The sequence below is a fragment of the Balaenoptera acutorostrata genome, chromosome 13 (assembly GCF_949987535.1).
Source record: "Balaenoptera acutorostrata chromosome 13, mBalAcu1.1, whole genome shotgun sequence".
NCBI lineage: Eukaryota > Metazoa > Chordata > Mammalia > Artiodactyla > Balaenopteridae > Balaenoptera > Balaenoptera acutorostrata.
In genome coordinates, this window is record NC_080076.1 from 92,817,477 (window position 1) to 92,830,981 (window position 13,505).

The 13,505-nt window shown below is 54.7% G+C and overlaps 1 protein-coding gene and 1 non-coding gene across 15 annotated transcripts in view; both read left to right on the forward strand.

Moving 5' to 3' along the window:
* Positions 1-13,505, forward strand: part of EP400 (E1A binding protein p400) — a 112,598-nt gene that overhangs the window by 72,392 nt on the left and 26,701 nt on the right. For all 14 annotated transcript variants that reach the window (XM_057526072.1, XM_057526063.1, XM_057526065.1 and 11 more), the window contains 12 exons: positions 3,474-3,676; positions 3,764-3,933; positions 5,393-5,589; positions 7,265-7,376; positions 7,528-7,671; positions 10,704-10,847; positions 11,043-11,126; positions 11,437-11,571; positions 11,737-11,781; positions 11,888-12,041; positions 12,160-12,401; positions 12,496-12,669. In XM_057526072.1, coding sequence (XP_057382055.1) covers positions 3,474-3,676; positions 3,764-3,933; positions 5,393-5,589; positions 7,265-7,376; positions 7,528-7,671; positions 10,704-10,847; positions 11,043-11,126; positions 11,437-11,571; positions 11,737-11,781; positions 11,888-12,041; positions 12,160-12,401; positions 12,496-12,669 — 1,804 coding nt within the window. The remainder of the gene's footprint in view (positions 1-3,473; positions 3,677-3,763; positions 3,934-5,392; positions 5,590-7,264; positions 7,377-7,527; positions 7,672-10,703; positions 10,848-11,042; positions 11,127-11,436; positions 11,572-11,736; positions 11,782-11,887; positions 12,042-12,159; positions 12,402-12,495; positions 12,670-13,505) is intronic.
* On the forward strand, positions 4,979-5,106 carry LOC114237864 (small nucleolar RNA SNORA49). The gene has a single exon (XR_003623334.1). It is a non-coding gene; the product is annotated as a small nucleolar RNA SNORA49 (small nucleolar RNA).

The following is a 13,505-nucleotide window of genomic DNA, read 5'->3' on the forward strand; positions in this document are numbered from 1 at the left end:
TCGTGGCTTGATAGCTCATTTCTTTTTAGCCTTGAATAATATTCCATTGTCTGGAAGCACCACAGTTTGTTTAAAAACGTTCACCTACTGAAGGACAACGTGGTTGCTTCTAAGATTTGGCAATTATGAATAAAGCTGCTATAAACATCCATGTGTAGGTTTTTGTGTGGACATGGTTTTTAATTCATTTGGGCGAATACCAAGGAGCGTGATTACCAGATCATACGGTAGGAGAATGTTTAGTTTTGTTAGAAACGGCCGAACTGTCTTTGAAAGTGGCTGCACCATTTTGCATCCCTCCAGCACTGAATGGGAGTTCCTGTTGCTCCACATCCCCACCAGCAATTGCTGCTGTCAGCGGTCTGGAGTTTGGCTGTGTTAATAGACGCGTAGTGGTACCTCATTGTTTTCATGTGCACTTCCCTGATGATGCGTACGCTGAGCATCTTTTCATGTCCTTATCTGTCGTCTGTCTACCTCTGCTAACATGTCTCTTAAGGTCTTCGGCCCATTTTTAAAACAGGTTGTTTGTTTTCTTATTGTTGCATTTTAAGAGTTCTTTGTGTATTTTGGATAACAGTTCTTTTTTTTTTTTAATATTTATTTACTTATTTATTTATTTTGGCTGCGTCGGGTCTTCGTTGCGCGCACGGGCTTTCTCTAGTTGCGGCGAGCGGGGGCTACTCTTTGTTGCGGTACGCGGGCTTCTCATTGCAGTGGCTTCTCTTGTTGTGGAGCACGGGCTCTAGGCGCATGGGCTTCAGTAGTTGTGGCACACGGGCTCAGTAGTTGTGGCTCGCGGGCTCTAGAGTGCAGGCTCAGTAGTTGTGGTGTGTGGGCTCTAGAGCGCGGGCTCAGTAGTTGTGGCGCGCGGGCTCAGTAGTTGTGGCACGTGGGCTCAGTAGTTGTGGCACGCGGGCTCTAGAGCTCAGGCTCAGTAGTTGTGGTGTACGGGCTTAGTTGCTCTGCGGCGTGTGGGATCTTCCCGGACCAGGGCTTGAACCCGCGTCCCATGCATTGACAGGCAGGTTCTCAACCACTGTGCCACCAGGGAAGTCCTTGGATAACAGTTCTTTAGCAGTTATGCTGTTGGCAAATATTTTCTTCTAGTCTGTGGATTGTCTTTTCACTCTCCTGTCTTTCACAGAGCAGATGTTTTGTGATATCATCAAATGTCTATCCATATTCACATTTCTGATTCACATTTCACTTATTTCATCAGTATTTTTTTATATCTCAAACCAGAGTCACAATGAGGTAGATATACAGCCGTCAATTCATATCTCTTATGTGTCTTTTAATCTGTAGGTTCTATGTCTGTTTCTCCGTTTTTTTCCTTGTAATTTATTTGTTGAGAAAACCTGGTGGTTTGCCATGTAGAATTTCCCACAGTCTGGATTTGCTGATTGATCCCTCAAGGTGTAATTTAACATGCTGCTTTGTTCCCTGTATTGTCTGTAAACTGTTCGTTAGATCCAGAGGCTTGATCAACTTCAGGTTTATTTGTTGTTATTTTGTGGGCTTTTTATTTTTTGTTTTTTGTTTTTTTGAAGAACAGGTGTTACTGTGTACTGCCATTAGGAAGACATAGTGTCTGGTTGTCCCTTTTAGATTCGTTTTTTTTGCACGTGGATGTCCAGTAGTTCTAGCACTGTTTGTTTTTTGGGTTTTTTTAATAAGTTTATTTTATTTACTTTTTAAATTTTTGGCTGCATTGGGTCTTCGTTGCTGCGCGTGGGCTTTCTCTGGTTGCGGCGAGTGGGGGCTACTCCTCGTTGCGGTGCGCAGGCTTCTCATTGCAGTGGCTTCTCTTGTTGCGGAGCACAGGCTCTAGGCACGTGGGCTTCAGTAGTTGTGGCACGCGGGCTCAGTAGTTGTGGCTCACAGGCTCTAGAGCGCAGGCTCAGTAGTTGTGGCGCACGGGCTTAGTTGCTCTGCGGCATGTGGGATCTTCCCGGACCAGGGCTCGAACCCGTGTCCACTGCATTGGCAGGCGGATTCTTAACCACTGCACCACCATGGAAGCCTTCTAGCACTATTTGTTGAAAAGACTGTCTTTGCTCCCTTGTGTTACCTTTGTTCCTTCGCCAAAGGTCAGTTGACTGTATTTATGAGAATCTCTTTCTGGGCTTTCTGTTCTGTTCCATTGATCTGTTTGTCTGTTCTCTTGCCAGCATCACGCTGTTGATTCTGTAACTTTCTAGTAAGTCTTGAAGTCAGGTAGCGCCAGTCCTCCACCTTTTTCTTTTTTTTTTTTTTTTTTTTTTAAATTTGAGGCCTACTTTTTTTTTTTTAATTTTTTTATTTTTATTTTTATTTATTTATTTATGTATTTATTTATTTATTTATTTTTGGCTGTGCTGGGTCTTTGGTTCGTGCGAGGGCTTTCTCCAGTTGCGGCAAGTGGGGGCCACTCTTCATCGCGGTGCGGGGACCGCTCTTCATCGCGGTGCGCGGGCCTTTCACTATCGCGGCCCCTCCCGTCGCGGGGCACAGGCTCCAGAAGCGCAGGCTCAGCAGCCGTGGCTCACGGGCCCAGCCGCTCCGCGGCATGTGGGATCCTCCCAGACCAGGGCTCGAACCCGTGTCTCCTGCATTAGCAGGCAGATTCTCAACCACTGCGCCACCAGGGAAGCCCCTCCACCTTTTTTCTTATTCAGTGTTGTGTTGGCTCTTCTGGGCAGTTGCTTCTCCATATAAATTTTAGATTCAGTCTGTTGGTATCTACAGAATAACTGGCTGGGATGGCATTGAATGTCTAGATCAAGTCGGGAAGAACTAACATCTTGACAGTATTGGATCTTCCTGTCCATGAACATGGAATATCTCTCCATTTATTTAGTGCTTCTTTGATTTCATTGATCAGAGCTTTGGTCATAAGTGGTTTTGTAGTTTGCATGTAGTTGGTAGCAAGTCATCATGCAAGCCCAGCTTGTGCTGAGTCCCAGAACGAGGGCTTTTCTGGAGCAGGTGGTGTCTGCAGGTTGGGAGGTGGGTGTCAGGTTGGCTGTAATGGCTCATCTGAGTCATCATGGTGCTGCTCTCTGCGGGGCCCCTCCTCCCAAGTCTGGCTCCCTTCCTGGTGGCACAGTGGCTGTAGCAGCTTCAGGGCTCACATCCTCCCCCAGACCGTCCAGGAGACAGAGTGCCTGCATTCCAGAATTCCCGTCAGAAGACGGCAGGCTGCCTCTGCACCCATCCCTCTGCCCTGGGGGGTGCCCTGCGCTGTTCATTTTGATCTGGGTAGCCCTCACTGGCTGGGACTGGTCGGGGCCCGCCCCGTGGTTGCTGTGATAGTGCGGTCCAGCAGCCCGGTGACTGGAGCTAGGCACTCTGGCTGCTCTGGTGACTCCCGACTGGCAGGTGGTCCTCCCCTCTTCCTTCTCGAGCCTTCGCTGCCTGAGACAGAGGGGCCGCTCGGTGCAGACGCCCCGGGTGCGCCACCTGTGACACGTGTGCTTTCTGCTTCTCAGGGTGGTGTGCGTGATCCCGCCGGTGGTGGCCGCGCCCCCGTGCTTGTGGGTGGCAAGGCCACCCTCCCGCTACAGCCACAAGATGAGGCTCTTGAGACACTGCCTGCGGGAGCGCATGGCGCCCTTCGCCCAGCAGCTGCAGCGGGTGACGGCTCTGCGCTCACTGCGGTTTCCCGAGCTGAGACTGGTCCAGTTTGACTCAGGTACGAGGCGTCCCGCCTGTGCTGCTGACTGTGTCAGATTCACTTGCTTTGGATTATGAGATGCTCTTGATGTTACCCATTTCATAGGAAAGCTGGAAGCGTTAGCTATCTTACTTCAGAAGTTGAAATCTGAAGGACGTCGAGTGCTGATTTTATCGCAGATGGTTCTCATGTTAGACATTTTAGAAATGTTCTTGAACTTCCATTATCTCACCTATATAAGAATTGACGAAAACGCCAACAGTGAACAACGGCAGGTAGGAGAGAAATCATTTCTTGTGTTATCGTTTATGACTCAGTTGGGTTAACTTTGATTGCCAGTTTCTAACCTAGTTTCTCAGAGCTGTGCAAACACAGTGTTGTCATGCTTTCTAAACAAGGGGAAGAACTTCTTAATGTCTTTGGACTTTAGCTCCATCCTTTGATATTTTTTCGTAAGTCCTGTTACTTGGGAAATGCAGTCGGCTAGATGTCTCAGAATCAAAATTGGTGACCTGCAGTCCTTACAAGGAGGAGATGGGTGTCCTTCGGGAGGCAGCCACGTGAAAACAGGGAAGTTCTCCAGACTGATCTCCGGTTAAAGAATTACAGGTTAAAATAACATGCCCGTTCTTTACCTGTCAGGTTAGCTAAGGGTAGCTTGATTCCATCAGGCACAGTGAGAGCAGCTTTCTCGTGTGCTGCTGGTGGGGCGCAAATTAGCACAACTTTCTAGAAGGCGAGCTGACAGTGTAGGTTGTGAGCCTGAAAAAGGGTATGCAGCTGACCTGCTAATTGTGTATCTAGGGCTGTCTCCTTCAGCGGCACTCAAAGATGCACATGCACAGTTGTTGATGGTGGAGATGTCTGTGATAAGCCCCAGTCGGGGGCGAAGCCCCAGTCCAGGAGTAGGGGAACGGGTCAGCAGTGGTCTGCGCGCCGCAGGGCTCGGCCCTGTCCCGAGTGTCCCGCGGCGTGAGCTAGGAAGCCATCTTCAGCGGCGTTTCAGGACAGGTTTTAGTATCAAGGCAGAGCGTTCCCGAGTGCAGACAAGCTGCTGGCCTGTGTATCGCATTACCCACTTCATGCTGTCCAGCACAGGCAGCCCTCCCCGTGCTGAGAAGGCCTGGAAGGAGTGCACCCCAGTCTTAGTAACAGGTTCTGTCCGGAGTGATGTAACAAATTATACAGAGAATTTCTTGAAGGAAGAGGGCAGATCACACCTGCTAAGGCCTGTTTGGGCACTGAGGTCATTGCAGGAGAGAAGTGGGAATGAGGCCGCTTCAGCTGGCGGCCCTGCGGGAGTGGGGAGGCCGACGGCTGCTCCCTCGGCCTTACTCCAGGGGCTTTTGCTGTAAAGCGCCTGGCATTGCCGGAGGGTACATGAACGAGCACGCATCCCTCCCCAGGGAGACTGCCGTCCTGTGGGGCCCACTCGTGGAGCTGACAGCACAGGTCGGGTGGGGTCGGACACTTTCCTTTCTGTACCTGCTGACTGGCGACGCTTAAACAGGGTAGAGGCGTTGGCAACCAGTAAGTGAGAGATGCCGCACATGCCCGAAGAGCCAGAATAAAATGCTAAAGTCCAGTGTAATTGGAACACGGAGCTCGCGTCAAAGGAAACGCAAACCGAACAGTTTTGTTATGGAATAATTTCTAACTGATAAGTACCAGAATACGTCAGAGGTTTCCTGTTGTTTGGCAGGAATGCTAACTCGGGGTTTTATTTCACCTCAGGACCTGATGAGGAGTTTCAACCGGGACCGGCGGGTCTTCTGTGCCCTCCTTTCCACACACAGCCGCGCCACAGGCGTGAGCCTGGTGGAGGCAGACGCGGTGGTGTTCTACGACCATGACCTCAACCCGGTGATGGACGCCAAGGCCCAGGAGTGGTGCGACCGGATCGGGCGGCGCAAGGACGTGCACATATACAGGTGAGGCGGCGGCTGGGCCGGGGCTGCAGCGCACTGCAGAAGCTTCCACCACGTTCTGTTTACTTGCCTTCAGGCAGGCTCACATTCCTGCCGTCCTGTCTGTTCTTTCTTTATACTCAGCATCTGCCTGGGATGTAACTGAGTTTGTTTGCAGCGGTGACTGGGTCGTGCTGCTGAGACATAACTGCTGTCCTTCCGACGTGTACTTGTATTTCTCCTGGAGTCCCTGACCCTTAAGAGGGCGCTTCATGTTCTAGGTTGTTTCAAGTATTTTCAGATATAAATTGTCATAACTTACTATTAGCAATTTGTAAATTCCCTATTGAAAGCATTTAAATCTTATAAGCGGCCAACCACATGCAGTTGAGGAAAGCAGAGAAGGCTCTGCCATTGTTTCTGAGCTCTGGGAGTGTTGACTGGGAGAGCGCGGCAGCACTCGGCCCCCACTGGCTGCCCGTCTGGTGCCCGAGTGTGCCAGGCACGCGCCGCACCCCTTCCCCTGCGCTCCTGCCACCTCTGGGCGGGATCAGCACCAAGGGTGTGGTCCCTGGCGGCCAGCCTGGGACGGGGACCCCAGCCCACACGCATAACCCTCGCCGTTTCCATCAAGACGTTGTCATCCATACACTGTGTTTAAATAACTTTAATTTTTTCCTGATTATAAATGTATCACTTGTTCATTGACAAGAAAAAGAAAAAAAAAAAAGAAGGGAAGCACATGGAGAAAATAAGTATCCTGCCCAGACTGCGGTTAGTAGCATTTTGGTGTGTGTCTTTCCAGACATTTCCCTGATTTTTTTTAGATGGCTCATGCCAGCAGTCTTATTGCGTAATCCTGTTTTCTTTTAACAGTATATTATGAGTGTGTTTCTGTGTTAATAAATATAAATTTGGTACATTGTTTATATAAATGAATAATGTTTCATTGTGTAATCCCTTCCTTATCATTGGCCCTTTAGCAGTTACCAGCTAGAAATGGGGAAAACGTTTTATTCTCAGGAGCCACAATCTATAAACTCTCAGGAATGACCTTAGCAGTAAAGGTGCTGGATGTGTAGGAAGTAGAGTGTAAAATCGTGAAAGGGCATAAGCTGAGAGATGTCCCCAGCGGGAGGATGTGCTCTGTTCTTAGACAGGAAGACCTGGTTCATAAAATTGTGAAGTTTCCCCAAAGCGCTAGTAAAGTTTAACATCATTTTTTAGTGAAAGCGCTGATCGTGGGCGTGGGAATGGTTACTGCAGCTTTCCAGGGGCACAAAGCAGGAGCCAGGGGACGTGCATCCTTGGGCTGCAGCCACTGGACACGGGTTCGTTTGGGGGCGCAGTGCAGAGAGGTGCACAGTGACGCGGGGGCGCCCGCCCGCCACCGTCAGCACTGAAGGAGACGGGGCTCGAGGGTCCGGAGGCCCCCCGGGGCCTTTCCAGGTGGAGGCCGGTGGGGTACATGGGTGGCCAGCGTGGGTGGCATGCGGGCCTCCGGGGCCCGCCCTCCTGCCATGTGGGAGGCGGGACAGGCATGGTCGCCTCTGGGCACCACACGAAGGAAGGAAGCAGCGCAGAGTGGGGCTGACAAGCCACGCCACACAGGTGCCGTTCTGCTGGGTGGTCCAGGCACCGTGGCACTCGTGCTGTCCTGGGCGCCCGGGGACTTAGCTGTCGCATATTTGGTTTGTAGGCTCGTGAGCGGCAATTCTATTGAAGAGAAATTGTTGAAAAATGGAACCAAAGATTTGATCCGAGAAGTGGCTGCGCAGGGAAACGACTACTCCATGGCGTTCCTCACGCAGGTACCTTCGTCCACGAGGAGGCCTGGGGCCGGGGGCGGGGTTGCCACACACGGTGACGGGAGCCGGGCGGGTGTCACGGTCGAGGGGGTGGCCGCTGGCGGTGTTCCGCGCGCGGAGGTCTCAAGCTCAGTGGTACTCATCTTTGTTTCAGCGGACGATCCAGGAGCTGTTTGAGGTTTATCCACCCATGGATGACACTGGCTTCCCAGTGAAAGCCGAGGAGTTTGTCGTCCTTTCTCAGGAACCTTCTGTCACAGAAACCATCGCACCCAAAATTGCCAGACCTTTCATAGAGGTAAGGGTGGCCGGCGCCGGCCTGCAGCGTCGGGTCCGGAGCTTTGGGTCTGCCCGCTGCTTCTGCGGCACTGCTGCCCCCTCACCAGGCTCCAGTCGCTCGAGCCTGACTGCCAGCCCCTCCCTCCCTGCTTTGGGTTTGGGGGATTTTCGCTGTAAAAAGAGGCGAAGGACGCGCGAGAGAGCGGTGTGGGCCTCGCGTGCCTGCTGCCCACCCTGCCACCGTCGCCGTTTTCACCCACGCTTCTCGGGCCACCCCTCGCCGTCCTGTGTGACTCTGTGCCCCGACCCCTCGACCCTGGTGTGTCAGCACCTCCTCTGTCACAGCGTTGCTGGGGAGGACGCCCCGCTCTGCAGGGAGCCCCGGCATGAGTGTGAGATGCGCGTCCCACTCTGAGGACGGAACCAGAAAGAACAGCAGCTGTCTCACTCAGCCTTCCTGCGTTGGTTACCCGCTGAGATGATAGTGCCTTGGATTCTAACTGAAATCTCGCCTCCTGCGTTTCCGGCCTGGACGCTCGAGATTGCAGACCGCGCGCTTGGCTGGCGTGCTGCTGCTCTGGGGCAGTGCTGCTGTGCAGACCTGGCACACGCTTGCCTGTCAGGCCCCTCGCTTCCCTCCCCGAGGCCCTGCTCCCACCCTGCCTCCTGGCGGCCTTTGGCTGCGGGACACCTCCTCCCCTGTGTTTGAAGCTTGACTGTCCAGTGATTGAGAAGTAGTAAATGCATGTGGTAAAAAACCTTCAAGAATTTATAAGGAAAAGTAAGTGTTCTGCACCAGGCCCTCACTGCCCTCTCAGAGACAACCGCTGTCAGCTGTCTCTCACTTTTTCTTCCAGGAGTTGTCTGTGTATAATGCCACTTGCACAGAAATACCTTACAGCTGTTTGGGTATCAGGAGGGACAGATAGATGTACTGTTTTCTTTTAGATATTGGTGATACCTGCATCAGGTTTGTTTTTTTTTAAAAAAAAAACAAAACGTCAAACAGCATGACCTAAACCTCATAACAGAAATGATTGTAGAAACCTCATAACAGAAATGATAATAGGGAAACAGTAGGTTACCTGTCCTGGAGGTGACCACTCAACCATTATTAAAAGTCTTATGGGGTGTCCCTGGTGGCGCAGTGGCCTAGAACTTGCCTGCCAGTGTGGGGGACCCGGGTTCCAGCACTGGTCCGGGAGGATCCCACATGCCACGGAGCAGCTGAGTCCGCGTGCCGCAACTACTGAGCCCACGTGCCGCAACTACTGAAGCCTGTAAGCCGCAACTGCTGAGCCCACGTGCCGCAACTACTGAAGCCCGTGCGCCTAGAGCCCGTGCTCTGCAACAAGAGGAGCCACTGCAATAAGGAGCCCGCGCACCGCAACGAAGAGTAGCCCCCGCTCGCCACAACTAGAGAAAGCCTGCATGCAGCAATGAAGACCCAACGCAGCCAAAAATAAATAAGCAATAAATAAATTTTAAAAATACGTATCTTACATGGATCCTGGAAGAAACGTGAGGCCTGAAGACACGTGTGTTTGAGGGATTTGAGTGTGTTACACAGCCTTGCTGTTCTTTCTCAGTGTGTCTCTGAGATGTTGGCACAGTGTGGTGTTTCAACACACAGGTTCTTTGAAATGTTCTGGCTGAACATCTTACTGTGAGTCGGGCACTGCTGTAGGCAGAAGGGGTATAGCGTTGAGAGAAAGAGCTCTCGCCCTCCACACAGCTTCTATTCTAGTGACAGGAGAGGTGACACGCCCTCACCCTGCGGAGACGGTGTGCTGTGCGGTGTCCAGGAGGAGTGTTAGGGGCGGAGGGCAGCACCGCCGGGTCCGGACAGTGGGGGTCAGGTGTGGCCGGGGGCCGAGGGCGATGGAGACGGGCTGCCCGCGGACGTGTGGCTTAGGACCACCACCTGGCTCTACGCTGACACTGGACGAGGGGCCAGTTCAGAGGCGCAGGCATGGGGGACAGTGTGAGCACATCTCTGGTTGAATCGCAGTTTGCTCTTGGCTGGTGAGCTTTCTGTTCATTGGCAGCCTGGATACTTTTTTATGAAGTGCTCGTTCGTGTCTTTTTCCTGTTTTTTTTTTTTAACTGGATTGTCTTTTTTTCTTAATGGCTTGTTGGCTTTTTTCCTGTGTTCTGGATGCGAGGCCTTTGTGGGATACATGTAAAATGTCTTCTCCCAACCTGTGGTTTGCCTTTTTTAATGCTGTCTTTCAGCGAGCAGAAATTCTTGGTCTTAATGCCACCCAGCAGACCATCTTCATCACCTGGTTGGTGCTTTTGCGTTCTAAGAGAGGTTCTTCTTTATTTTCTTCTACGTGTTTCAGTGTTCTGTTCTTCATACTTAGACGTACGGTCTGTCTGGAAATACTTTCTGGGTATCGTGTGAGGAAGGGTTACATTTTAAACTTTGCAGATGTTGCCCGATTGCCCTGGAAAGAGGTTCCAGTTCTTAACTGACATCCTCTCAGCTGCGTGGTCCCCCCAACGCCGGCCCCGATGTGAGCATGTGTGTCTGAATTTGCCAGCCCCTGGCTGTCGGGTGTTGGGAGAGGCGCACGCGGCATCTGCTAGTCTAATGGGCCTTCCTTGAACTGTGGTGACACTGACCCTTACGTGTCTGTCGCCGTCTGCAGCACGCTTTCTGGGGGCTTGGTTTCTGTCTTCAGCACGGGCCACGGCCTGTATCTCGTGCACGACGAGGAATCGTTCTCATGGTCAGGGCCGGGGGCGGGTGGCAGGTGGCGGGTGTGAGATGGAGCCAGACACCGCATCCTGCTCGGTTCTCTGAGCCTGGGGGCCGGGCTGTGCGTGTCCGCCTGTGTGCCTGCGGCTCTCCTCGAGGGCGTGCCCGTCTTCCCTGTGCCCGCGGCGCCGTCGTCTCAGGCGTGCGAGGGGGGCCGAGGAGAGCAGGCGTCACCGTGGGAGGCTCGGTACGGTGTGGGCATGTAGTCGGCTGTGTGGGCCGTACCCCTCACTTCAAGTGCTCAAAGCGCACCCGAGTCACGTCCACTAAGGGCACACTTCCCGCAGGCCCTCAGGAGCATCGAGCGTCTGGAGGAGGAGGACACGCACGAGCCGGCAGAGGAGTTGGCGCCCGGGTCTTGGCCCCCAGACGGTTCCCGGTGGGACGAGGAGCCCTCGCCGCTGGAGGAGTTAGCGGACTTCATGGGGCAGGTTTGGCGTTTTCTACTTCGTTTGCTTCTTTGCACCTAAATATTTTAAACATGTGACCCTTCTGGGAGATATTTCTTGTTCATCTTGACCAAGAACAGTTGCTGTTTTGATTCAAGTGTTGGTGGGGGTTATAAGAGGAACTAAATCCTTGTGAACTTGCTGTTAACCGTGTTCAAAAAATACATCTTGGAACAGCTCACACCAATTGAAAAATACGCTTTGAATTACCTGGAATTATTCCATACTTCCACTGATCAAGAAAAGGAGAGAACTAGTGAGGTAAGAGAATGAACTTTTGACCATCTTAACATGTGAGAATCTCAAATTCTTCCGGGTTAAACTGGGTTGGAACTAAGTGTGACTTGCCTAGAATTAAAGGAATAAACCCGAACCCACCCGTGTACAAGCTGATTGGAAGGGAGAAGCCTCAGGAACCTGCAGGTGCAGTTCTCCTCGGTCCTGAAGCAGCTTGGTGCTCGAAAGAGGGTCATGCACTGGGAACAACGAGGAGGGCCCGGGCCGGGGGGCCGGGGGCAGTGCGGGGGAGGGGGGGCGCGGGCGGCGACGGGCACAACCGCTGTCTCTCCAGGGCGCCGTGCTGGCGGCCGTGGGCGAGTGGGAGGCCCGGAACGCGCGGAGCCTGCGGGAGCGGGAGGCCAGGGCGCGGCGCGAGCTGGAACAGGAGGAGCTGCTCACCTACACCCGGGAGGACGCCTGCGGCGCGGTACGTGTGCCGGGAGGGGCGCGGGCCGCACACGCCTCCTGGGGCTTCTGCACAGCCGCGCTGCCAGCTTGTTTTCAAGGCTTAACCGGCGTCAGGGTAGATGCTTGGCGGCTGCAGCTTGAAGCCAGGGCTGGGTGGACCTGAAAAGCTCCCGTTCTCCTGCAGGAATTCGTGTGTGAGGGCGCCGACGGGCAGACGGAGGTCATGCCGGTGAGTGCCCGCCTCCCCGTGTCCCTGGGCGTGCCTCCCGCCTCCCGCCCTCCCGGGCGGCTGCTCCTGGGGCCACACGGCTCAGGGCTCTCCCTCCCGCACGCAGCTTTGGACGCCGCCCACGCCCCCCCAGGACGACAACGACATCTACATCGACTCGGTCATGTGTCTCATGTACGAAAGCACTCCCATCCCGGAGTCCAAGCTGCCGCCCGTGTACGTGAGGAAGGAGCGCCGGAGACACAAGACGGACCCCTCAGGTGGGTTCCTGTGGCGGGAGAGGGTTTGGCGCTCCCGGTGGCCCCGGTAACCCTCCTCCACGGCCCTGCTGCCCCCCTTCCCCGCCGACCCGCTGGCTGAAGCAGCCTCTCCGTGCAGCCGCAGGCAGGAAGAAGAAGCAGCGTCACGGGGAGGCCGTGGTGCCCCCGCGGTCGCTGTTTGACCGCGCCACGCCCGGCATGCTGAAGGTTCGCCGGGAGGGGAAAGAGCAGAAGAAGAACATCCTGCTGAAGCAGCAGACACAGTTCGCCAAGCCTTTGCCGACCTTCGCCAAGCCGGCCGCCGAGGCTGCTCCCGACAACCCTGAGTGGCTCATCAGCGAGGACTGGGCGCTGCTGCAGGTGGGACCTGGGCCGCGAGCGGGGCCCTCTGGGGAGCGGGGAGCCCGCTGCCGCGCAGCGCCTTGACCCGCGGCGCCTGAACTTGGTCCTCCAGGCCGTGAAGCAGCTCCTCGAGCTGCCGCTGAACCTCACGATCGTGTCCCCGGCCCACACGCCCAACTGGGACCTCGTCAGCGACGTCGTCAACTCCTGCAGCCGCATCTACCGCTCCTCCAAGCAGTGCCGCAGCCGCTACGAGAATGTGCTCATCCCGAGGGAGGAGGGGAAGGTGAGGCCCCCCTTCCCGCGGGGCACGCGGCTCGGCCAGGGGGAGGGAGGGGCGCGGGGCGCTGGGCGCGGCCCTGGGCTGGGGCAGACACGGCCGCAGTCCCAGTTCCCGCCGGCCAGAGCCCCTGCGCCGAGATCTTGCCCGGTACAGAGCATCCACGCTGCTGCGTCATTCGCAAGACCCTGTGTGCTGCCTGTGGCCCGGCGCTGTCCTGGCGCTTCGTCCTGCCTCCCGGGTTGCGTGTGTAGCCGGACACTGCTCTGTGCTCTCAGCGTCCCTGAAGGAGGGCCTCGCGGTGCCTCCCCCTTCCTGCATCGCTGTGCTTTCCCGGGGCCTTGGCCGCTGCAGCGGCTTGACAGGCACCAGACACTCTGGTCCCAGCCGCGGGCATCACACACTCTGAGTGCAGAACAGCCGGGTACGTGGTGTCTGTCATCAGGAGGCCACCTGTGGGGCGGCCAGGCCCCACGAGTCTGCGTGGCTGCTGAGGAGGTCTCCGGGGCACTGCCTTTCCTTGTCTCCCTTGAGCTGCATTTGTCTCTTGCCATTTCTCCGTCTGCTCTGTCCCCGCCTTGCTGCTTCTCAGCTCCTCGCCTGTCCTAGGAGGGTGTCTGTGGCCTCCATGCAGAAAGCCTCTGCACGCGGCGTCGGGCTGGCGTGTGCCTGTGGCCGGCGCCCAGTTGTAGGGTGGGAGCGATGATCGCGTCTCCTGCCTAGGACGGGCCAGGGCCTGCGGGGCAGCGGCAGACATCCTGGGCTTCGATGAAGTTTGCTCCCGGGTTTCTAATTCATGGAAGTTACTTACTTTCTTTCTATAAGCATTCTTTAACAAATCT